Source organism: Balaenoptera ricei, chromosome 14, assembly GCF_028023285.1.
Source record: "Balaenoptera ricei isolate mBalRic1 chromosome 14, mBalRic1.hap2, whole genome shotgun sequence".
NCBI classification, from domain to species: Eukaryota; Metazoa; Chordata; class Mammalia; order Artiodactyla; family Balaenopteridae; genus Balaenoptera; species Balaenoptera ricei.
The window spans coordinates 85954374-85981573 of NC_082652.1; the positions used below are offsets into that span (position 1 = coordinate 85954374).

A 27200-nucleotide genomic window follows, 5' to 3' on the forward strand; every position below is an offset into this window, starting at 1 on the left:
CTCATTAAGAAAACAAGCATATTTTAGTGCCTATAATAACTATTTCTGTGTTATGTGAAAGAACTTGGCAGCAAAAGAACTAGACAGTGAAAGAACACACGAGAACCTTGGCCTCATGAAACTTGCTGTTTCATTAGTGTATTAAGGAACCAATACAGAGATTTCTGAGATTATATCATAACCTATTCCTCCTGCCCAGGAGATGAGAAAGTGACATTTAAGCTGGAGCTCTAGAAGAAGTAGGATCTAGAATCATTTAGAAAACATAGTGGGGATATCAGAACTTTTCAAACAGAAAGGAGATTCTTTTGAGGATGAAAAACAAAGTCAGTGAGCTAGAGGTAATGTGGTGTGAGATATCACCATTATCTATTGATAAGATTATAGCCTATTCTAGAGAAAACTTCTTGCAAAATTTTCTCTGGTTGAAACATATGATGCTTAATTGCTATAGTCCAATATCTCAAAAATGTTATCCTCATTCATCACCAACAGTGTAAGAAAACATTAAGTCCAATATATGGGTATTTTAATTTATGATGTATCAGAATTAATACATACATATATGTGTGTGTGTGTATGTATGTATATGGTAACTTGAAGAATTACACACACAATACACGTGTACGTATCTAAACGCATTCGTCGTGATGTTTTCTTCTTCCTACTATAACCAGACACATTCCCTTGGACTGTGTATCCCTCTTAAAAGACAACAGATGTATCTAAGTCCCTTGGACTGTGTATCCCTCTTAAAAGACAACAGATGTATCTAAGTCTCTTCTACATCTGCATCTCAATGCAATTTTTATTTTCTAGTACACTTAAACATTTTTACATTTAGTAAATTAATGGTAGTTATATTTTAGGTTATATTAGTTTAATGGTAATTAAACTAATGGTTTAATTATGGTATATTATGGTTTAATAATAATAATTATATATTATGGTTTAATAATGATAATATACCATATGGTATATTATGGTTTAATAATGGTATAACTATTAATGGTAGTTATATTTTAGGTTATATTTAGTTATATTTCTAGGTAGTTATATTTTAATTTTATATGGATAGGACTGGCAAATAGGTTCCTTTTTTTTTTTTTTTTTGGTTACAAGGCCAATTTGCTTTCCTTGTATTTTAGTCATTAGAATATGTTATCTTTCCTTCTAGATTACAATTTCTTTCCATAAGGAATAGACAGTGTCTTGAGAATAGTACCAATGAATAACATTTTTTAAATGCCTAAGAACCTAGTGAAAAATCACAGTAATGTATCTTATATATGTCTATTTTCTTTCAAAATTGTACATAACTATTCTATAGAAAGTTTAGAATGTATTCATGTCTTTTCTAGTCAGCATCACAAACCACAAAGATTTGCACCATAAATAAAATATAGTTTTTAAACTAAGTGCTTTTATCATCTGTTTGTATCTAGATTATTCAATTTCCATTTTTAGTATTTTTTCTTTATAATTGGAAGTATTAATTTGAGAGGAACTCTAAAGGGTGATTGTTATTTTTGAGTATAATTTATGTAATTAGGGTGAATATATCAATTCTTTCAGACATTTAGTAAATCATTCTCTCACCCCCATAGTCTTTATCTACGTGCCAAAGTGAAGTGGACATTTGGCAAGTGACCAGTTAATTTGATCAATGCAGATGCCAAACAATATTATGCAGGGGAAAATGTCACTTGGCAGCTAAAGTCAAGTCTTAATGGACCAAATGGTTTGATGCGACTGCAGGGATAGTTTATCCCTAACCTTAGATGAACTGACCCTATAAAATTCACAGAAAATGGGGGTAGCTGGACATTTGAACACAAGCAAGTGTTTTCAACTTTTCTTATTTTACAAGCCTGTGACCAGATGGATTGGATCCATCTCAACTACATATGCAACAATATGCATATTTTTTCTCAACTACACATGAAACAGCATAATAACCGAGTCCTCTTCTTTCATGATTTGAAGTGAAAAGTCTGAAAAAAAAATTTTTATTATGATGTATCACCTTACATACTCAATTACCAGATGTTTACTAGAAGCTAACATTTATTATTGATAAGAGGAAACTTGTTCACTGGTTTTTTTAGGCTTAAAATGAGCATTATGTCATATTTACAAGTTGAAGTTAATTTAACAGAATGCTAGATAATTAGTCGTCTGATTTTTGGATGATAGGAAACTGATCTTGTACAATTATTAACTGGGGAATAATTACAGCTGTATTTTTGAAGGAGGGAAAATTATTCTGAATAATAACACAAAGTCATAATCAAATCAAAATGAATTCCAATGATATTGATTTTATAGCATTTCAAGAAAATTTTCCACATAAAGCAATTTAGAAAAAAATTGCCTTCTTGTATAACAGAATTGCATTTATCATTGCCTTACTTTTGCATCTGTAAGTGCATTTGTGCCTTTGGAAGAAATATACCATTTTCATGGTGGAAGGAACTCTTTCTTGCAATTGTGTTAGACTGTGTTAGTATCTGTGTGTGTAACACTTGGGCTTATACAGACTGAAATAACCACTAATATATTTCACTTATTTAAAAATTATGAACAGAATTCCGTTGAAATTATAAATTATAAATATTGAGTCTATTGACAATATAGGTAGTTGACAAAGTATTTTCAGAGCATGTATATTTAAGATATGCCATTAAACAGAGCAGATGAAGCAGTATCTAGAGCTCAGAATGCTTTGTATAATGTTTAGTATAGGACCTTTTAACCCTGTTCAATTTTGTATGTAAAGGGTTATATTTAAAATTTGTTACAGAAGCTTTGCATGAGTGATTTTTATTGAATAGCTATGGCATGAAAGTATAAAAAAAGAGTATAAAAACAACGTCTGTGGCCTAATTTTCAATTATGAACTTGGGAGGATACTTAAAGTTGCAAAAAAAAAAATCAAAAACATATTTGTAGAATCACTTCTTCCCTCCTGAGACTTAGGCCTGTTCATAAGATGACAAGAACATGTACAAATAAAGGACATTTATCAGGTAGTGATGGCAGATGTTAAAGTCTCTTAAATTCCTGTTTTGAGCATCAAAATTTTAAAAAAGCAAATGAGATGATAGCAACTACCAGTGACACAAGTAAATTTAACATGAATAACAGGAGTTAGAATAAGTTCTCCGTGTAGGAAAGTTATTCAGATTTTCTCCACCTGTGTTTATAGCAACAATTCCCAGCCCTGACACAGCACTCACCGTATTCTGTTTTCATGTATTTTAACTCATCTCATTTTTCTAGTAGAATGTGAGCTCCCTTAGGCCAGGAATGTGTTACACATGTAACATAGGGCTCACTACATTTTCAAAAGTTATCAATTGGCTCTCTGTGAGCCACCCAAACGTTCCAGGTTCTGGGCAACTGGCACTTACTATTTGTGTAGACAGCCAGCACCCAGGTTCCAATTGCCAGACACCGCTAAGTAGAGCAGGAGGAAGGGCCGTCCCTTTACTGGAGGACACATCCAAACAGTGTTTCTAGCTCCGGCAGTTTTCCTTGACATGTGTGGGACCCATGCCTTTTTTTCTGTTGTGAATCCAACCTTTCCAACTTGCTGTTTCCCCGAGAAACTCCATTCCTTAACCCACGCAATACCACATTGTTGAATTCATGACTCATGATGGCAACCACAAAGGGACCCACTTTGTACAAGAGGCAACCCTTGGAAATTAGGTATGGGGATACTTACTTTTAGTTTTAGATGAACTAACTTATTTGTTATCCTAATTTGATTTTAATGTTTTACCTAACTTTGGCTTCTAATGCTTCTCTTTTGTAAACACCAACACAATGAGAGGAGAGAAGCAATTCAATTAGTCCACACTGAAGGGTTTTATTTGTGTGCCTTAATTTATCACTCATTAAACTGGTTTATATTTCCAGACTCCCTATGAGATCACCTTAATGTGCCAATTAATGTTAACCTATAGGGTAGTTTTGATAATTTCATATAAGTAACAGATAATGATTTGTGGATATAGAGGCGATCTGGAGGATTAAACGTTAATAAATGCTATGAATAGGTGTTTAATTCCTGAGTTCTGAGACAATCTGAGGTTGTGAATAAAATATGCTCCATCTTTCTCAGATCAAATTGGAAAACTGAGTTAGGTTTGGGGTTCTAGATCTAAGTTTGGTTATTGCAACAGAAAGTAAAAGGCACACTCAATCTGTACACCTGTGATCTCTCATCTTGTTCCCAAAGCAAATACTCTGTCGAAAATGATGGTCCACTTGTATTCCAGTGAAGAGTAACATTTTAGAGGTTAATATTTATTTAATAACAAGTTATACAATATTTTTTAGGAATGCAATAGCAAAAAAACCCTTTTCAATCTTTTCTACATCAACAGTTCATCTTTCAACTTGATATACTCCTTTTGAAACATCATCCACATGTAATATTATACATTGCAGGCGCTGAAAAAGATACAGAAATGAGTTAAGAGGAAACCACTTCCTTCTTACAACATGCACTTTGTATCTCTGAGGGCATGGCCAGTAGATGGAAAATGCTCTGTTAAATCCCCTCCGTTTGTAGACCTCAGGGTCGAAGCTTCTGCTTTTCTGCAGTTTGGCATCAGGCCAGGCGGCGGGCAGTGAGATTGGGATCTGCTACTCCCTCCTCCCTATGTTGCCCCCCACCCCCTGCCCCGACTCGATAGGCTTCCTTCTACTTCTCAGGGCTGGAAGAGAGGACAGAGGAGGGAGCAGTCCTATGAATTGGAGTGGTTTCAGGCACGGGTGCTCCAGGACAGCTCTTTCTGCCATAGCACCTCTTCAGTCAGCCCCTGACCTACCATCATCCTGGGCTCTCCCACAGTCCACTCCATGTGGGATTCTTCTGTTGGTGTCATCTCGCCCATCCGACTGGTCCTTTAAAGTGGGGGACTTTTTTTTCAATGATGCAAGTCCAGCTCCTCTCTGCAGGGGCCACTCAGACTCATCCCAGACATTTATGCCTTCCTGTTCCAAGAAATTCTGAAAGTGCAGGCAATTGCCAGGGAAGCACCACCTCCCTGCTCTATAGCAACAGGCTGCTTATACTTTTTCTAGTATGAATGAGGAATCAATCTGTCCCCCAAACACCAGGTGACACTTTTAAGATTCTTCTCTGGACCCCGCTGATTTGTCTTCATGTGGGGCAGGTAACTCCATTCCATTTCGCAGGACAGAGGAGAGAAACTGTCCCAGGGCTCAGATAACAGGCCTTCCCAGGGTCTCCCTCTCCACCTGTGGTCCTCCCATTACACACCCTCCAGGTGGGCAGGGCCTAGTGGGTGCAGAACCAGGTTTCTACCACACTTTTATTTTTCTTTCTGGTCATTTGTTTTAGAAGGAGAGGAGCTTAAGAATCCTTTGTTCTCAGTGTTGAGATCTTATGTAAAACTGGACAAAAGTAAAAACCTTATTTCATGTATGTCTTGTTACTGTGTGTGTGGTGTATACATACATACATACATAATTGGAATCATTATGTACATAAAATTGTGCCTTGTGCTTTGTTATTGCACATTATATAGTCTCATATTGTTGCATCATCAAAATTCTTCCCACATAATTTAAGGGCTTATAATATTACCATATGAGGATTAATTATAATTTATTCAATAAGGGTCCAATCATATAGATTACTTTTTAACGTATTATTGTTGTTAGATGTAATGCAGAGTGACTATTTTTGAACATAAAATTTCATTCATATATATATTCATATATATATACACATATATGTATACATATATATATAGTATTTTCCTAGAATAATTTTCTTGTTATAAAATCTAGGACAGAGTTAAGAACTGTTGATATATTTTCATAAATTATCTTAATGTCATGAAAATTTACATTTCCCTTCAGTGGTGCATGAGAGTTTCTTACCATTTCTATATCGATATCCTTATTAATATTTTTTCATTTCTTGGATTATTGTATTTCCTCTTCTGAGAATTTTCTCTGTCTTTATCTTAATCTCTGGATTATTCCCTATTAATTTTTATGAACACTTACTGTGGTTTTATTTCTACTGGCCTTTCTGATCACTTCCTTTTTCTCGCCTTTATTGACCCTTCTGCCCTTTCTTTTCCACGAATGGAAGTAGGAATTGTTTGGCTATTGGGTCTGTCAAACTCAACACACAAGTCTATGTATTTTATTTAAATTATTTATTTCCCTAGAATTATGAGCAAAAGCAATACCCTTATCTATCAGGAGAGTTTGCTGTATGCAGAACCACTTTCATGTAAAAGGGCTGCACGGAGGACCTGGAGAAACTCTGATTTATCAAATGAAATGAAACATTTTCCACAGAAGAGTATTTTCTCTGAACATCTGTAGCTTTGTACAATTACAGGGCTCTTCTCAGTGTGGGTAGAGAGAAGGTTGGAAAGTTTGGTTATAAAGCATTACTTAGCTAAGTGTGCATGGCTTTAAGAAAAAACTGTGTGGGAGTGATACATTCCCCACTGAGTGTGAGTCAGTGATTTCTCTCTCTGTTCCCCCCTGGGGGCCTGGAAAATAGAAAAAGAACTTCTGATTCCATCTACAATTTTGGTGACTAACCATTCAGGGTTTAACTTAATATTTGTATGTTCTCTGGAGACAAAGGATGCTGTATGAGTACTAAATTGTACTTGCAACTTATGGTTTAGCCATAGGGTTAATAGCCGTATTTGCAATTCTTTAGAAATCTTTAAATATCACACAGAGTCAGGATATGTATTATAATAAGTATTTTAATGTATTGCCAACTATTACAAAACTTTATTATGTGTAGATTGAATTGGTGATTAATGCTTGCTAGTAAAAGAAAATGAGTGTACAGAGACTGTTCCTTTTCCCGTGCACAGTACAATCCAGCCTGCATACAATCTAGAATCATAAACACATTTTGTTGTTTGCTTCACCAATCAGACATATTGTAAGTATATTCATTTATCCATACATTCATTTATCATTTGTTGAGCACCTTCAGTGTTCCAGGCACTATTTAACACACTTCAGATAATTGATGAACTATACAGTTAAAAGAAAAAGACCAAAAAAAGCTCTGTCCCTATAACCCTGATGGTGTATCTGAGAGACAGACACCTTTTTGTAAAATGAGTCAATTTAAAAATGACTAAAAGCCTAGTAACCTTTGATATGCACTGAAACTGCCAGTGAATTAGTCAATCAAAATGTTTTTTAAGCATGTCAATTGGTGTAACCTAATATTATTGTGCTAGCCTGTTAGTAAGGATAGAGCGCTACAACAAACTCCAGATCTCTGCAGCTGATACAAGTTTATTTTTTGCTCATTTCTTAATCCAGTGAAGCCAGGAGGCTCTCCTTGGTGTTTCTTCTCCATGTGGTGACTCAGGGATCTGTAACTGTCAGCTTTTAGCTTCGTCATCTTGTAGCCCTTCAGTTCCAGGTACTTAGGCAGGAAGTGGGACAGCATGGAAGTTCCCATGGGATATCTCCTTGCTAGAGCTAGAAGAGATATAAACCAGTTCCTTCCACATTCCATCAGGCAGACTTTAGTCTCAGTGTCCCATTGAAAGGCAAGGCTTAACAAAACTACTCCTATTTTATTAATCTGATATAAATACCAATTCATTTCCAATTTTGTATATTTTCAAGGTGTTCTTTTTTAAATTTTCTTTAGGCTAGCTCATAGTTTTTCTGTAATATTCTGCTTGTTTACCAATCGACCAATTCTTCATCAATTCATTTTTTTTGTATTTGTATCAATAAATTATTTTTATCCTTAATAATTCATTCCTTCAATTTTCCTCAGATAATGTTGGTATGCTTTATCCAACAGTTTGAACTGATTGCTTGCCATATACAAAGATATATATATATCTTTATATATATCTTTTTGTAGTTAAATTGAGATCGTATCTTTTCTGCTAGTAACAGCTTTATCTCTCTAAAGTTTGTATTGTATATTCATTATTTCCAAAATTTTACAATTAGAGCTCCAGTTTGCTATGGACCTGACAACTAAGTAATTTTCACATTTCCACATAACTCTAAATTGTTTATACTCTACAGATATAGGTGCATTAAATATATATTGACTAGAAGGATAAAGGAATCTTAAGTAAGTGCACAAACAGGTATAAATTTCAATATGCAATAAAGACTATAAAGGAAATGAACAGGTATCTGAATGATAATTAAAAATAATACTGTGAATCATTATTCACATTTGAGTAATCAAGAAAGCATCTCAGAGGAAATCATATTTAAACTGGGACCTGAATGTTAATTAGGAGCCAGATGAGTGTAGAGTTGCAAAAGCCCTTTGTAGGCGAAAGGAAAAGCATGTCTGAATACTTTGAGACAGGAAAGGATTTGATGAATTCAAAGAACTGTAGAAAGGTAACTTCCTAGAGAACATCCTGAGTTCTTTCATCAAGGATATGTAGATGGAAAATCCTGCCTCTGCCTAAAACTAAAATTGACTTTGGCCTGCCTCTCGCATATTAGTTTAGCTGGGCTTAGAATTCTAGGTTACTCAGCAACTGAAGACATTATTGTATTTAATAAGGCTTCTTGTTGTTGCTGATTATAAGTTTACTGTTAGTTCCTCTCTTTATAAGTTTTTATTTCCCACAATCCGTCTGTGCTTTAATAATACCTCTTGGCCTTTGTTGTTTCTCAGTTTGTTTACAACACGTCTGACTTTTACTATATCTTTATATTTTTATTCTGCTCAATATTTTGTGCAATTTTTTTGCATTTTTTCCCCCGATAACATAGCACTGAGAGGTTGCCTTATCAACACAAAGGCAAAGTTTCACTTGGAGAAAACCACTTTTATCCTTGCTCGTTCCCTTCCTACTTCCTTCCCAGCAAGATTCAGCAGATATTTGGGGATTATAATACATCAAGCTTAAGGACAAAGACCACGTATGAGCTAAGGGTGACAAAGCAGAAAGATACAAAGAGCCCAGCCCGTGGTGGCATTTGCTGAGAGGCTCTATCTCCTCTGGATTACTGACACTTCACCTTATTATTGCACTTGATAACTAACTAACTAACCTAGCCTAGCCAGTGTTTCTACCTCTCCTGTTATGTTTAATTAAGATATCACAAATGACTTACACATATTGTGTCTTTTAAAGGTTACAATTCTATGAAATTGCTATTGCATGCATTTTACAGATGAGGAAACTAGGACTTAAAGTTAATGAAGCTTTTTGATATTTTCTACAAAACTTGAATATTATTGGGAATATTGACATAACTGATTATATGAGAGATTAGTAGATGCTCAACAAACTTTTTTTTTGGTCAATTGCTTATGTATCTATGGTACTGAATAAGCACAAATGGCATTGAATAAACACAAACTCCAATGTGTGATATTCAGTCTATGGGCCTCACACACACATACACACACACACACAATATAAGTGCCACCATGTAGCCACAATATTGTGGCTTTGCACCCTTTTTACATTACTTTCTCAGTAAAGTTTCCATCATCTATTTTCCATCCATGGTGTTTGTACTATGATATTTAATTCTATAGGATAGATCTCCCCAGGTGACAGCCATGGGACATGATGTTGGCGTTTGTGCTACCTGGGTAGCAGATTCTGAGACAGATATCAAAATGTAGGAAGTTTATTAGGGAGTACAACACCCATGGGGAAAGAGGCCAGGCAGCAAAGGGCAGAGGGAGAAGTAGGACTGGGGAGAAGTGATAATAGTAATACCTCTGGATACCTCTGAAGCTGGGATAGATCTTTGGAGCTGTCCCAAATTGAGGTGAGAAGAGCAGTTCCTCCATACTTCTAAAATGACCAGGCTGCCCCAGGAAGGGGGTGTGGAGTTAGAAAGGAGGCTGTTTTTTGTTTTTGGGGGGGGGGGTTAATATTTATTTATTTATTTGGTCGTGCAGGGTCTTAGTTGCAGCAGGTGGGCTCCTTAGTTATGGCATGCGAACTCTTAGTTGCAGCATACGTGTGGGATCTAGTTCCCTGACCAGGGATCAAACCGGGGCCCTCAGCATTGGGAGTGCGGAGTCTTATCCACTGTGCCACCAGGGAAGTCCCAGGAAGGAGGCTCCTTATAGCCAAGGGGAAAGGGCTGTGATCAGACATTTCCAGCAACTGGTGAAATACATCCTCTCATCCTGAAGGAGAACCTGGAGGGCACAGGACAGCAACCCCTCACAACATGTCCTCCCTGCTTATCACCCACCTTTCATAAATAGTTCCCTATCTTATTAGCTCATTGGATTATCTCTTAGTATTTGTCACAGTGGGAAAATTTGCCTGTTTAATTGTCTTAATCTATTACCTCTACTAGGTTCTAATGTCTGTGACGTTAAAAATTGTGTCTGCCTTGTTTGCTTTTATATATAGAATGTAGAAGCCAGTCTACATGGCACGTGGTAGACACTCAGTAAATGCTCCTTGAATGAATCACTGATAATGTGTCAAGTCTACAACGAGCACTAAAATCACTCTATACTTAACATATAAGATATTAAATGAACCCTCTGAAGATGCCACTTAAGACCACAAAAATGTTCTCATTTTAAAGCTATTATCTGACACCAAGTATCATAAATGTTTATGAATAACACTGAATTCTGTAGAAATATACGTTCCTTTGATTTCTGTATTTCTTGAGGTAAGAATTGAAGATATAAATAGATACTGACATTTATCCTAATAAGTAGGTGGTACAAGATATTTTTCTAATGCATTTAATTTGGTTGAGCTTGTAAGTTCTTTATTCAAGTAGATGGATTTGATTGTAGTAACCACCCAATGTGCCTGAGTCAACTTTTGAGAAGAGAAAATCTGTCCTTGTTGATAGCATTATTACTCACAGCTGGAGTCTAACAAGGCTATCAACAGACCATGAGCTAGTTATTTCCAATTCTGTGTGTTTCTCTTTATTAAATATAGTTGAATCATATATTATACTGAGAATTTCAGGTTCTCTACATAACAGTACAGTATTGTTATGCATGTCTGAAATTACAGATGCCGAAATTTCTAATTTTCTATGGATTTTTTAAAAAATTGAACAAATAACATATATAATAATACTTTAATACTTTAAAATTTTCTGTATGTCATTTTGTTTTTCCTTCAAATCGATGCATATAAACTTATTTGATTCATTTTTAACCAGCGTTTCATTATGTCATTTAAAATTATAAGAAAACGTATTTTAGTTCTGGCAGCTTGGCACAATCAAAATCAGTTAAGCTTCAGTACTTCATGTATCGGCTACAATATTAATTCTAGGTAGAAAGCAATATCCTTACTTACAAGAGCATAAACAATTCATGATTTCATAAGCCATATACAGAATTTAAAACCTGCTATCACATTCTTCACATCACTAGAAACAGAGTCAATCTATTTGAGGAACTAATGTTATTCTATCAGAAATATCTGTATACAAACACATTGTATATGCTTATTTTCTATATCGATTCAGCATTATTATTCATATAACTTATAAAAGGATTGTGAATTATATTTACTGTTCAGTTTTATAGCTTTGGATTTATAGAGGATTACATACTGACAAATACTCTCTAGTACTGTATATTTTTATATGTTTAATTTCTATTCAGATTTTTCTCTGCCAAAATAAAATATATCACATCATGGTTTTATGTATTTCTACCATTAAAAATATACTAGAATAAGCTTGCTCTAAAAATCCATATGGATCTTTATTATTGACTTATTCTCTTTTTATATGCAAATTATTAACTCTTTAAATGAACATCTATTTGGATGCCTTCCAACTGGAGGTCTGTAAGCAAGCTACAGCGGAAATTGAGATTTCAGATAAAAGCATCAAACAAAACATATACATGGGATTATGGTTCGTGATCCTTAAATGCCTTTACTCTAACATGCATTCAAAGAAAGAACTGGGGGTGGGGGGAATCTCATCACAAGAATAACAAAAAAAAAAAAAAAAATGAGTCTATAGTAGCAAAGGTCATAGCTTTGAGAATTAAGGAAGAAATCCATCTCTCTCCTGAAAGTAAAATGGGGGTGTTGATGAACTAATGGATTAAAATGTCAAAGAACCTGTGAAGTCTTAGAAGATAAGGCCTGATAACAAGGTTTAAGCCAGCCGGGATATTGTTTTGAAACAATGAAAAAAGGAGGAGTAATTTACAGCTAGTTTGGCCATAAGCAATGTGTATAGCCTCTCAGAGACTGAATGGGGAAAATAGAAAAGGCAAGAGAGAGAAGGTATGTGTAGAGTTCAGTGATAGTAGGTACTTGGCTAATACTAATCTCTTTCACCCTAAACTGATTTTTAAAAAATATCTTTACTAATGAAATAATTTTTTTTTCTCCTATGTTGAAATCTAGTTTTCATCTTTCTAGAATAGAAAGTAAAAGGTATCCTATGAACATAATGAAAATAGATTTGGCTATAGATACAGTTTGATATATTTTCTCGTAATGAAATGTGCCCAAGGCCAGGCCAGGTCTGCGGACCTCAGTTGTAAGCATGATTCTCCTATTGTCCCAGGCTCTTGTATCAGTACCTCCAGGTATACATCTTCCTTGTATATTTTTAAGTGCTTAAAAATCCTAGATCACCTCCTCCCACCCAAGAAGACGTCTCATATTTCATTGCTCGGTTAGGTTCCATCTACCCTCCTAAAACATTTACTGGCAAGAGTAAAGTTTACTACAGTTGGCATATACTAGTGGTCCTCAAACTTTATGTTGAATTATAAACATCTGGAGGGCTTGTTAAACTCAAGGTTGCTGGGCCTCAACTACTGAGCTTCTGATTCAGTAGATCTTGGATGGAGTTCTCAGGGTATGCTGGTGCTGCAGGCTTGGGGACCACTCACAGAGAATAGACGTTGGCTAACACATATCCACCTCCTGGGCCTGAGAATAAGGTGAGCTTCCCCGAGCAAATGGCCACGCAGTAGAGCATGAATGCTAGAGGTCTGCCTACAAAGATGACACATGCTTGGGGTGGAATTGGTACTGACAAACAGCAATGTTTTTCCTTCCTTCCTTCCTCCCTCCCTCCCTTCCTTCCTCCCTTCCTTCCTTCCTTCCTTCTTTCCTTCCTTCCTTCTTTCCTTCCTTTCTTCCTCCCTCCCTTCTCTCCTTCCTTCCTCCCTCCCTTCCTCCCTCCCTCCCTCCTTCCCTCTCTTCCTATATGCACATCTCAAAGGTTCTTTTTGTTTACTTAGCTCCATTTAAACCAATCTAAGTGAATTGTACAAGCCTAAAGTCAAATCATTGACTATCTGAGAAATAATTTTACTAAATCGCAAAGGTTTTTTAGGTAGTTGTAATTGGGTGCATAATTCCTGAGGAAAAGCCATCATTTTACAGATTTGCTATAACTCTTCCATTAAGCTCTGCATTACTTTTGTGGCAAATTCTTTGTTTGCCAGATCAAGAAAATCTTTCATTAAATGCTCCATTGTCATTCCAAATAATAGAATTGTGTTCCCTACTGCATATCTTTCTGTGAAATCATAAGGTATATAATTTGGCATTGGAAAATTGTACTCTGATTTTTGTACTCAGAAGAAAAGAGAAATTTGTTTGTATTTTAAATGTGGTTTGTGATGTAATTTGATAAAACACTGCCATGAAGCTGTAAACTGCACTGTTACTGTGAGGTAAGGGAAGGGACCATGATCCTGTCCCATCAACAGGGGTCTAGCTGCCTGTCCAAGCTTGCCTGTTCCCAGCTGCCCTTCGGCATTGCTCAGGTTTAAATATCAGTGGTTGTGATTCTGACTCTTATGGGGGCCAGGGTTTTCAGAACAGCAGCAAGATTCCAGGAATCTCTCAGTTTCCTGGAATTTGATAGATTGCCATGGAGGCGCGGTGGTTGGCTGGTGGGCGTGGGAGCCCTCCTCTGCCTTTCCCTCCTCCTGGCTTCCTGAGAGTGGTGGTCAGCAATTTCTCTCCAGGTCCTTCGCTGTAGTCCACACCCTCTTCTCACATCTGCAGGACATCTGCCTGTTTGGTTGGAGTTCTGTGTTTCATAGAGACCAAGAGGCTGCCAGTAATCAATGGTGTCATATCAAAATTCACTTTACATAAGCTTTTTTTTTTTTCCTGTAATAACATGTGCTTCACACTGTTTTGCATTTTGCTTTACTTAATAGAATATTGAGAGATATCATATCAATATACAAAAGGCTGCCATATTATATTTTAAGCATTAAAAAACTTAATGGCTTTTTATTTAATCAGCTCCATATGATGATATTATGATGATGATCTTCATTTCCAATCATTCACTATTAACATAAAAATAATGCTGTGCTACATATCCACATGCATACAGCATTTCACACAACTGTGTGTGTATATCTGTAGAACACATTCCTGGAAGTAGAATGGCTGGGTTGGAGTTTTAATGCATTTTTCATGTTAAATAGTTTTGCCAACATTTTTCCATGAATGAATCTCAGTTTCTTCACATTTTACCAACAGATTATCTTATCACATATAATCTTGCCAGTCTGAAGACATGAGGAATAGCATCTTGATGTGTTTCTTTTCATTATACTTTTATTTTTGATAATTGTAGATTTATATGCAGCTGTAAGAAATAATACAGAGAGATCTATGTACCTTTTCCCCAATTTCCACCGGTGGTATCATCTTTCAAAACTATGGTAGGGTAGCACAACCAGGATATTGACATCAATACAGTCAAAACACAGAACTTTTCATCAAGACAAGGATCCCTGATCTGCCCTTAGCCACACCCACTTCTCTCCCCTCCTCCCTACCCTTGATCCCTAGCAGCCATTTCTATAATTTTGTCATGTCAATATGTTACAGAAATTGGAAAGGTTTTTCCTGAGTTTTGGGTGAAGATGAATAGCTTTCAATGTTTAACAGATATTCTATATGCTTTTCTGTGAACTCTCTCCTTCCATATTTTATATCAAGTCAATTTGTACAGACTTGATATAACTTCATATAGTAAGAGACTTGTCCCTTGTTACAACATTTTCTGTGTAGGACAAACTATTTGCTATACACAAACTGTATACTTACTGTGATTAAATTTATAATTCTATGATCTCATAATCATACTTAGAAAACCTTTCCCTATTTGGTAATTGAAAAAAGTATTTACATTTTTCTTCCAATGTTTTCCAATGCTCTATGGCTTTTTTCTTTTTTCTTTTTACTATTAAATCTGATTCTTTTTTTATTGTTCTTATTAGAAATAGTAGTAGTATAAGATGTGAGTAAAGATCCCATCTCCAATTGTCTACCTGGTTGTCCTAAAAAAATTTAACTTTGCATTTTTAACTAGTAACTGTTATGACAGTATTTTTCAGGAAATTAAAAAAATATCCTAGGACTTTCTTAAAGTATTATAACATCATGAGGAATTAGAGGTTATTTTTTTTCTTCATAGTTTTAATAAAGATGATTTCAACAATGACAGTATTGTTAATTTTGCACAGCAAATTTTAGCAAAAAATTAGAAACTACATTAATTATAATCTGAGGCCAATTAATGTAACCTGTCAATTCATGTCTTGTAGAATGTTGATTATAACAAGATTGATTGGAGATCCAATCACTTCATGGTGGATTCACTCTGGATATTCCCCAGGGTCAGCCCCTTCAGGTCTCTGAGCCAGATTCATGTGGTTTCAGGAGGGTGCCATTCACGGCATGAGTACAGCAGCACAAAACATTTATTTTTAAGAAAAATAATTAAAAGCAGATAGTCTGCTAACTTTTAATACTTAGGCTGATTTAGCAGATGAACAGTTCTTCTTGTACTTATTTTTATTATATTTTATTCTTCATTTATGGATATGAGAGTCCTCTTTTGGAAAGCATACATAAAAACTAAATTTGCATAACATGAAAAATGGGTCATTCCCTCAAGCACATAAAGAGTTGTACTGTATTTTAGCCACACAGAAATACACCTTCCACATATAGTTATATGCTAATCATAATATTTAATTGCAGAAATGTAGAGTCCCAGGTGAAAAGATGCCTAATCTGAATTCTTCCTAAAGTGCTTTTCTATTTTTTCCAAACAAGTTGCCATTCTTCTGACTTTATCAGAGTAAACTATAAATAATGGAATCCCTGTATTCTTTTAAAAGGAACTGTTGGACCTTCAACATGCCTACCATAAACTAAGCAGGCAGCACCAGGCAAAGACGGCAGAAATGACCCACGTCAACAACCTCATGGATCAAAATGAGGCCGAAGTGAAGAAACTGAGATTTCAAGTAGAAGAACTAAAATGGGGACTCAACCAAAAAGAAAATAAGGTATCTTATAAGTGGGACATATGTTACGTAGATTCAAAATTGCATTTGATAGCATAGAAAAAGCATTTTCTTTTTTATTAACATATGGCATTACTTGAGGTAAAAACTTCACATTTTTAGAAATTAAAATCAACAAAAAAGTGCAAGTGTAAGGAGAGGAAACTATTATGTAAACAACATGCTCATTTTTGTAGTGTTAGTAGCGCATTTTTTATGTGTGCCCTATAACTTCAGATATGTTTTAGCTTGGTCGTGTGGGGAGGCATGGTACCATAGGTATCATTAAAACTTGGTGTCTTAAGCTTTAATTCTATATATTATAGAAACATGATGTATGTTGTGATTACATGTTATGATATATATATTCTCCCCAGCGCTTTCTGATGTTTAAAGAATGTAGGCATCTTGTTTTGTCGTGAAAGGTCAGCTTGCTAATGGTTTATGGCATGTTTAAGAATGGGATACCTTGACAGTACACCTGCAACAGGGAGGTGTGATTTAGCTGCAGTTACAAACCACAGAGATTTTTCTTGAAAGAAGCGGTCTCCACTGTCAGTGTGATAGCGTCTGCCACCCCATGGCGGCAATTACTTCAGATGGGGTTCCAGGCACGGCATCTGCTTCTAGCGGACAACTTTTGAGGCAAAATAATTACTTCCCTGTGCTATGTGGTTGCTTCACTTTGTTATAAAGCAGAAACTAACACACCATTGTAAAGCAATTATACTCCAATAAAGATGTTAAAAAAAAAAAAATTACTTCCCTGGTTAGAGAGACTGTTTGCAGATAATGCCAAACAGTTGGAAATTTAAAACAGAAAACAGAATTGTTTTTCCAAGGGGCAATTCAGTAACAGGACACAGTCCACATTTTAAGATTTAATTTTTCATCAAAACTATTCCAGTCAAGCAAACCAGATTTTCTAATCTAATAACATCACATGGAAATAGAATTATTTGACCAGTGAGGCTCATACATCGTCCCTGATCTTACTAAGGCTGACTTGTCCATGGGTGTTTCATCCTTGAAGTCTCTTTTTATGAAGACATATATGTACTTTTTAATGGTGTTCATGGGTAGTGATGCTGGACCGTGGAAGGGTAAGTCAGGAGAGGAATGTAGTAGGAAGGCTCAAGAGAGTGGTTTTGGGTTTTTATTTTCATCATAGCCATTATTCCTGTGAATACTTTTGATATAAAAGCATTTGTTGCAAGTGGTGGTAAATAACCTCTGTGTTCACCAATATAGGCTTTAAGAAATTGCTTGGGACTGAATCATCAACAAGGAAATTGTGATAATACACAGTTTTCCGGGGCTAATAAAGTACTAGTTCCCAAAAATCTGATTCAACCATCTAATCATGTAATTTTAAAAACGGCTGTGGTCTTAAGAAGGATTCTGTTAGTTGCCCCTCCCTGTAGGAGAATCATTCTTCTTACGTCATCAACATCAGGCTTGGCACATGTGACATTTGCTTTGCCTGATGAGCAGAAGCTCCGTGTGCCGCTTACCATCAGGGGCTTTATGAGCCCAAACAGGGCTCTGCTGTGCCTCTTTTCCCATGTGTCTTTTCTGCCTTGTCTCATGTCATGAGGCCAGCAGGTGCAAAGTAGACATCACCCTCTCAGCATGAATTCTGAAGTGGAAAGGATATGGAGCAGAGCCTTTGCTGACCCAAATGGATCCACATGGGTAAAAAAAAATCAATATTTGTTGTGATAAGCCCCTGACATTTTGGATTTGTTTGTTGCTATAGGAAAACTTAGCTAAAGCTGACTGGTATGGTCATTCAAACAAAAACAGCATTGTAAAATTATATTACATTGGCTCCAGTGCCAGAAGTAGGTGGTGAGAAAACTTATTGGAGGTTAGAATGATGGCAACGCATTTTATGGAGTCTTGAAAGGTTTGGTACATTATATCCTATAATAGCTTGGAAAGCTGATGATGGACAGAAGGAGCTTGTGGTTTTTAGATGAACAGGTATGTAGCTAGTATTTCTTGTTTGCTATTGGTGTGTTTGACAAGTGCCTAAGAGAGAGAGGAACTCAGAAGAGACTTGTCGAATTTTCAGAGATATGTAAAATAATACAGAAATTTAAGTAGTTCTGTGACTGCCAGGGCCTGATCTTCATTTGCAAATGGTAATACGTAAAACTGAGGATGGCTTTGAACAATAAACATCAATTAAGTTTAGGCAAGAACCAATTCAACGGTGTGGCCTTCAAGCCTGTTTTTAAAAGCTCTTAATTAAGGTCATTTTGTGTAAATCCTTGAAGCTGAACACAATGGCACAGGGAGAAGAGAATGAGATTGTGCTTCTCTCAGAACATCCCACAGGTTCAAGGCAACTGCAGATAGCTCAGAGACAATAGAATGTCTCCCAGAGAACTGCAGATGGGACAGCTGACCTGTGGTATTTGCTGGAATCAAAAGAAAAAAGGACTTGTTTTTGTGAAAGATATGCTGGCAAATGAGCTTCCAGCCTGGGATAAAATAGACTGATTTCTCGGGATTTGAAAGAACTCTTCATTCCTCCAAACTTCTCGGACAAGGAGCTGGCTGAGTGTGCTGTCAACACCTGAGAAGGAGTAACGTCCAGAGCCATATTCAAATAAGGACATGGTGAATAATGCCAAAGGACCACCTAGAGAACAAGGACCATGGAGAACTACAGACTAGGCAACTATTATCAGGGAGGAGAACCCAGGCCAGATAAAGGAGCATTCCCCATGAGCAGAATAGGAGCTCCTTGAAACATCTGCAAAGTTAGATTTCATAAGTATTTTCTATTTTCTTTTCTACATGGAAGTTTTTATTGCAGTTTTCTTGTCCTAGTTTCACTATAGTATATTGGGTGTGTGAGGGAGGAGGGTATAAATTACTTGCCTTTTGAGTACGTAGATTCTGGAGCAAGAGAACGTGTATTGAGATCTGACATAGATATGAGATCTTTGAGATCAAGGCTGTGATTGGAAGGTTGCTTGGGTAATTTCTCTTGGAGAAAGGGTGAAAATTTTTGAATGCTGAAGGGAGGAAAACAAACATTTGTGACCGGGAAGATGGGCTGTGTTGTACTGTATGTGAGAGCAGGAATGAGTGAAAGGGTATGTGTGTGTATTTTAATATTAGTTGCCCCATCTGTGGGAGGAATATAGTTCCCAAGCATAAATGGTGGGCATGGTCCTGTGAGGTCTTTGGCAAATGGAATTTGTGCAGCTTTGAAATAGAATCTTTTGGAACTATAATTCCATATGGATAAGTGTTTGGACATATTTCATATCTGAAGCTTCAAAATAGATGCATTGAAATATATGTTCAAAACATAAAATAGTTCAGTGTTCTGCACCTCTACATCCAATCAGTTGATCACCGGAGAGGATTGATCCAAAGCACGATCAACTCATATGGGTATTGTAATCTGGATTATTTAATTGCAGTTGTCAGTCTTCAGTTTTTCTTTGATTAAAGGTCATACGCTTTCTGGTGGCTGGGAATGAAAATATTTCTCATGGAAATAAGATTTTGCATTAGATAGCAGTCAACATTTCTATAATTTGACTTATCATAGAGAAGCAAAGGAAATTCTGTCAGTTTCACTGCTGAGCTTTTTAATTTCATAGTAACAAATTCTTCAAATTGCAATTAGTTGAAATTAATGTTTAATTGGAACTGTCAAATATAAAGTTCCCAACTCCCACAAGTCAACAAATTTTAAATAAATGAAAATGAGATATTAATCCTCTATATTGAAAAGAGAAATAGACACTTGGGGGCCCATAAGAGAAAACCCAGGGTCTGATTAAAGAAATGAGCAAATTAAAAAATTCTTTTTGGATGAGTTGCTTTTCTTTGAACAAACTTACAAAAAAAAAAATATAATAATCTAATTTGATGTGTATTTGTTAGAAGTCAAACATTCTTTCCTCATCATTTCATTGAAGCCATTATGTGATGGCAAAATTTAATTGAGACTTCATTATTGTATTGCAGAACTAATTACATATATATCCACATTAAAATACCAAAATAGGGCTTCCCTGGTGGCGCAGTGGTTGAGAGTCTGCCTGCCAATGCAGGGGACACGGGTTCGAACCCTGGTCTGGGAAGATCCCACATGCCACGGAGCAACTGGGCCCGTGAGCCACAATTGCTGAGCCTGCGCGTCTGGAGCCTGTGCTCCGCAACAAGAGAGGCCGCGATAGTGAGAGGCCCGCGCACCGCGATGAAGAGAGGCCCCCGCTTGCCACAACTAGAGAAAGCCCTCGCACAGAAACGAAGACCTAACACAGCCATAAATAAATAAATAAATAATAATAAAAAAAAAAACCAAAATAACTGACCACTTTAATAAATATGGTGGGAAAAACAGTCTAATGAATAATATAATGATGCAATAACCAAAGTTGGTAGAGATGGAACAGATAGTACCTAAGAAGCAAGGAGTATAATATAAACAATTACTAAGACACATGGGTGCTCCACACTGTACAACTAGTATCAAGAAGACTGAAGGACTGAATGAGATAAGGCTTGCCAAGGAATATTTTAAATTTTGTAAAACAATATCATATCATATAAAGAAGGAAAAATAAAAAAAATCAACTATCATAACACCATCGTATCATATTACTTCAGTGTATATTAACTTCTAATGCCTAGGCAATTTTATGCAGAATTGCAGTCATCATTTGAAATAATATACTCTGCTTTACCAGTTACCATAATCAGTTTTCCTGCTGCTATGTAGTTATCATACTTGGTATTTCAAGGGGTGGGATAATATTTATTTCCTTGGATATAAATTTATTTAATCAACCAAGCCCCCTTTACTGAAGGTTGTTTGGATTTTTTTCTCAACATAACTCTACCATGACTACTTTCATGTACAGTTGACCCTTGCACAACATGGGTTTGAACTCTGTGGGTCCACTTAATACGAAGATTTTTTTGATAGTAAGTACTACAGTACTACCCAGTCTGTGGTTGGTTGAATCCGCACACATGTAGGGCCAACTCTAAGTTATAGGATGATGAACTTCTAAGCTGTTCAAGATTCAACTGTATAGACCTTTTTTCCCCATTGGAAAAAAAAGTTTTCTAAGTGGAATTATTGGGTTTAAAGGATATGAATATAATATGACTCTTGATATATTCAGAATTACTAATTTTCTTTGCTTCTCAGTGATAGGTCAAATTGTGGAAACGTTGGCTGTTATGCAAAATCTTAACTGCATCTTAACTGATGCAAAAGTAAGTTAAATCTCAAATGATTTGTTTATGAAGCTAAGAGTTTAATCACTCAGTTTGCTGAGTTGTTAATTGGATTTACTCTCAATTTCAGTTTCTTCTTTTTGTTAAATTCTTTTCCCTTAGTGTAGCTCAATACTTACTCTTATTTTCTCCATTTATATTTTAGTAATAGGTTGTATTAGTAAGAGGACTTTAAAAATACTTAGTGACTATTTTGTGTTAAAAGAGTTGTAAATCAGGGCTCAAGTAGTTCTTAGCCCTTAGATGCCTACAATTCACAAACCAAGCAGCAGAGGGTGAGAGTTAGCCTACAGTAATTGACAAATAAAAGTCCTATGGTGAGGGAAAAAGATTCACCTAACTTTTAGATGACATTCCTGCTTTCAGAAATTCATGGATTTTTTTCATAAAACTGAAATTTGATATAAGTGCTCAGCACAATTGTAAGTCAAATATAGCTATAGATAAAATATATTCCCAGTGTAAAGGTCAAAGTCTAATATGATTTTCTAACCTGTCTGTGCAATAAATACCCTTTGGAATATTTATTTATTTTTTTCAGATATTTAAAAAAAAATTTATTTTACATTGGAGTATAGTTGAATAACAATGTTGCGTTAGTTTCAGGTGTACAGCAAAGTGATTCAGTTATACATATACATGTATCTATTCTTTTTCAAATTCTTTTCCCATTTAGGTTATTACAGAATATTGAGTAGAGTTCCCTATGCTAAAAAGTGGGTCCTTGTTGGTTATCTATTTTAAATACAGTGGTGTGTATATGTCAATCCCAAACCCCCAATTTAGCCCTCCCCCCCACCTTTTCCCTTTGGTAACCATAAGTTTGTTTTCTGAGGCTGTGAATCTGTTTCTGTTTTGTAAATAAGTTCATTTGTATCTTTTTTTTTTAGATTCTGCATATATTTGTCTTTGTCGGTCTGACTTCACTTAGTATGATAATTTCTAGGTCCATGCATGTTGCTGCAAATGGCATTATTTCAGTCTTTTTAATGGCTGAGTAATATTCCAGTGTATAAATATACCACATCTTCTTTATCCATTCATCTGTCAATGGACATTTAGGTCTTCCATGTCTTGGCTATTGTAAATAGCACTGCAGTAAACACTGGGGTGCATGTATCTTTTTGAACAATGGTTTTTCTCTGGATATATGCCCAGGAGTGGGATTGCTGGATCATACGGTAGCTCTATTCTTAGTTTTTTAAGGAACCTCCATACTGTTCTCCATAGTGGTTGTACCAATTTACATTCCCACCAACTGTGTAGGAGGGTTCCCTTTTCTCCACACCCTCTCCAGCACTTATTGTTTATAGACTTTTATGATGGCCATTCTGACTGGTGTGAGGTGATACCTCATTGTAGTTTTGATTAGCATTTCTCTAATAATTAGTGATGTTGAGCATCTTTTCATGTGCCTTTTGGCCATCTCTATGTCTTCTTTGGAGAAATGTCTATTTAGGTCTTCTGAGCATCTTTTGATTGAGTTGTAAAAATACTAATACTCAAGCCTCATCTCCAGTAGCCGAGTCAATTTTTACAGGTGGGGCCTGTGCATGAGTATTTTTTAAAAGCTTCTCAAATGATTCTAATGTCTAGTGAAATATCAGAACCACTGGTCTAATAAGAAAAGACTGCCATCATTGAGACTGAAATTCATAACTTTGGTCCCCACTGAACACATGTGTTTACTGTAACAGATTTTACTAGTAGAGCATAAATGAAATGGCTTGCTACAGAAATGAGGCTCTTAGTCCATTGTAGTCTACCTGTAGCATTGTAATGTGCAAAACAAATTGATATGTCTTCTAGTTTTGAGAGAAATTCAAAAGATAAAATATCACTTATACAGATGGAAAGAATAGGTACTATTGAGCCCTGTAAGTTCACTCTCAAAGTGCTAGTGTTTTGCTAAATGCATTGTCTGTGTGGCTTCACACTTAGCAATTATCACCTTATTACTGTTTAGCTAATTCTGGCCTCACATTTTAATGCTTCTGGTGTCAAAAAGGTGAATCTTTTCAAAAAGTCTGATATCACCAGCAATGATGAATGTGAGAGACACTTTGTTTAAACCTACAGAACATTAATTATCTAAATTAACAGCTGATTTTTAAGCAAGCCTTTATTTGGAAGGACACAGGAATTCTTTCCCAGCCCAAAATATATTTTGGTGAAATCTCATTAATTTACACCCTGCTAATTTTAAGATTGTGAGAATAGCTATAGACTGAAATTCACATTTATCTATGGAAACGATCTGGTAAGTGTTTCAGGTTAAGATTAAAAAAAAAATAATAAAGAGGCCAGCTTCAGGTTCACATGGGGACACAAGCGGTAACCACAGACCCAGTATCTGAACTGAGCTGTAAAAACCAGCCCAGTTCATTTAATATTAATTACTTTCTAACCTCTGTGTTAGATGTTAGAATATACTTGAGTGAGTTCTTCCCAAGAAGAGGTTTACAGTGTGGCTGGGGATAGTCCAACATAAATGTCTGAAGTTAAATATAGCAAAATAAATGTCAAGATGGTGGTATTTACAGGTTGCAGTGGAAACAGGTGGCCATGTTTCTTTTCCTTCCAGTGCTTAAGGGCTATTTGTAATTATGCGTTTAATTATTTGTTGTCTGACACCCCAACTGGAATATATGGGCAAGGACCAGCACAGTCTGTGCCTCTAACTGGGCCAGCATCAGTAGAACGGTCTCAGGTGCCCCTAAAATCAAGACATCATAGCACTACAACATGAACAGAGGTCTTGCATCCTTGTCCCTGTATACAGCTAATTTAAATCCTTCTAATAATTTTGCTCCACTTTCTGTGTATAATTTGAAGGGTACAATTTCCTGCAATCATTCTTCATGATCTTGCTCTTCCTTCACTTTACCAATCACCTAAGTTGTTTCTGATGGAGTTCAGGACAGGCCACCCTAGAATGTGCCACTCTGGCATGTGGATTATTTCGAGCTGAAAACAATCAAGGCCCATAAGACTCAGGAAGAACCTCTGAACTCCACTTACAGTCTAAAAGAATTCACTGTCTAAAAGAATTTAAGATAGCTTCTTTCTGGTCCAGGCCTCCCAGCACCATAGATAACTATAGTAGAGTGTGGGGTGTGGCCGATGGGGAGGAACCTAGCGAAGCCCCTTTGAACAAGGTCCTCTCTGTGTCCCATTGTCTTTGTATGGCCCAGCAAACATTTGTTTACCAAATATTAACTCTTTTTCTTCCTGTCAATTGCCTTACTTCCCCCTGAAGGCTTAGACCCCTACCTCCTTCTCCTTAGTCCAGAATAATATATGCCTCACCTTGCCTTGCTGTCTTTGGAATTCTTCATACTTAGTGGATTCTCACTGTGCATGTAATAAATTGCTTTTTCTCCTGTTAACTACTTTATATTATTTTAATTGCCAACCAAAAGAACTAGAAGGGAAAAGAGGGGAAATTCTGCTCCCCTTCAGAACCCGATAAACTAAACCCTTCATGTGTGCTATATTCTAAGCTAAAACGTTTATGAATTGTGTGTGGGTAGAAAGTGTAGCCTGAGATAGGAGCTCAGTAAAATCAAGATGTTTTTAGGACAGGTTATATGGTAGGGTTTAGAGCATGGTCATTTGTTAGTTTTTTCCTCTCCTCTTAACTCTAGGCAACATTTTTGGACCACCATCCCTAACCTTTATATATATATATATATATATTTTTTCTTCTTTTGAACAATTTCAAAATTGTTGATACTGATACATTATTACCTTTCCTCATCCAGCTCTACTGTTTCCACTCATATTTATGCTCTGAAAAATGGAAGTGATATAAACCTCATTAGAAAAAAATGCCAATGAACAACACAGCAAAGAATAATCTCTTTTTCTCTTGGTGCTGAGAGCTGAGTTAATCGCACTTTTCTCTTTGGTGCTGAGAGTTGAGTTAATCGCACTTCTCAGCACCATTCATTCTTCAGGCAAATCTATTCTTTTTATTTATTTATTCCCTTTTAAACTGACATCCCACTCCCATCCCCCTCTCTCTCCATGGGCAACCATTTGAATGAGATTTTTGTGTATCCTTTTGTTCAACTGTGTTTTTACATATTAATGTCCTTTGTGCTGTATGTATGTGTTTTAATTTGTTAACCCTGTTCCTGGTCCATCTCCCAGGGAGATTCTCACACAGATCCATGAGGGGATAGGTGCAGGGTATTGGTTGCAGGATTGTTCCTGGGGTCTTAGAGATGGAGCATCTGGGCCTTTGGTCATGGGGTGAGTGAATGGATCACATCTGTGTATGGGCACCACGGGGTACCTGCTCTACAGCAGATTACAGAAACCCGTCATAATGCAAGGGACCTTAAAAGTCATGCTAAGTGAAAGAAGACATGAAGGTGATTTTATAAAAAGTAATATCTTCCTGATCTGTGACTATGATTGAGCAGTGTTAGAAAAGGCAAGTGAAAAGTATAAATTCAATCTAGTTTCTGAGTATTTGACACAATGTATAGTATAGTGGGCAACATAAAGGATTGGAGTCAGAACTGGAAATAAACTCTGATGTATGCATTTACGAGTGGTGCGATCTTGGGCTAATCATTTAGCCTCTTTGGAATACCCTTTCCTCATCTGTAAAATGAACAATAATGTGTGGGATTAAATAAATTCAACCACTGAAATGTGTGTAGTTGATTTAATGAAACCTTTGAGGAAAGTAAAGAAACACCTTATCTTAAAGTGTGAAAAATTATGAATAATTAATCTACCTAGGTCTCAGATCAAATATTCAGGGTTTAATTTAATCTTATGTAACAGTGTTTAATTGAATGTTCCAGTATTAAATATATTATGTTATAATATTTAGTCTTTATTATAAACTTCTAAACATCAGTTAGTGTAGTAATTTATTAACATAAATATTCTCATATAAGTCTTCCTATAACCCTGAAATTAGATACTGTAATTATAGCAATTACAGGAACTTGAGGTTTGAGTCAGTAAATGACATGACCATGGTCACACATGAGAGAGGAAAAGATAAGATACCAACTCAGACACTGAAATATATGTTAAAAATATATCTTCTGGTTTTATACGCTATTGTCTTCTTTGCATAGTGATGACAATACTTACATGGATTCAACTGTTGTTCTCTGCAAATGAACATTTAAAGAAAAAGTTTTATTTAGGATCTTGGCTTCCATATTGGATTACAAAGCATTTTGGTAAAAGATTAGTGTTTTAAGTTCCTGGTGGGTCATTTCAAAGGGAACATTTAGGGACAATTATTTTTTTCTGCTCTAATCGGAATATTCTTCTCATGAAAAAAATCATAATTGAGCTTAATGGTAAAGCATTTCAAATAATATTCCAGTAAGATAAAAATAAAACAAGGGACATTTTATTGTGTTAAAGGAAATAAAAATCTTTCTCAAAATTTTCTTATATGGAATATATAATGAGAAAGAGTGACATCTTTAGGGTATTAATATTGTGTTGTAAAAAAAAAATGTCAAGAGTGGAATTATACTTTTAGATTTACATGCTTTTTAACTTTCTAAAATAATAGTCATGATATTTGAACTTCTGTCTTTTTTGAAGATTTGTC

General features: G+C 35.8%; 1 protein-coding gene and 1 long non-coding RNA gene across 2 annotated transcripts in view; one reads left to right on the forward strand and one right to left on the reverse strand.

Annotated features, from left to right (window-relative positions):
- The window catches only part of CCDC102B (coiled-coil domain containing 102B), a 217116-nt gene that overhangs the window by 172486 nt on the left and 17430 nt on the right, over positions 1–27200 (forward strand). The window contains exon 7 of the mRNA XM_059894188.1: positions 16163–16333. Coding sequence (XP_059750171.1) covers positions 16163–16333 — 171 coding nt within the window. The remainder of the gene's footprint in view (positions 1–16162; positions 16334–27200) is intronic.
- The window catches only part of LOC132347573 (uncharacterized), a 40902-nt gene continuing 20925 nt past the window's right edge, over positions 7224–27200 (reverse strand). Inside the window, exon 4 of the long non-coding RNA XR_009497231.1 lies at positions 7224–7515. This is a non-coding gene — a long non-coding RNA (uncharacterized LOC132347573). The remainder of the gene's footprint in view (positions 7516–27200) is intronic.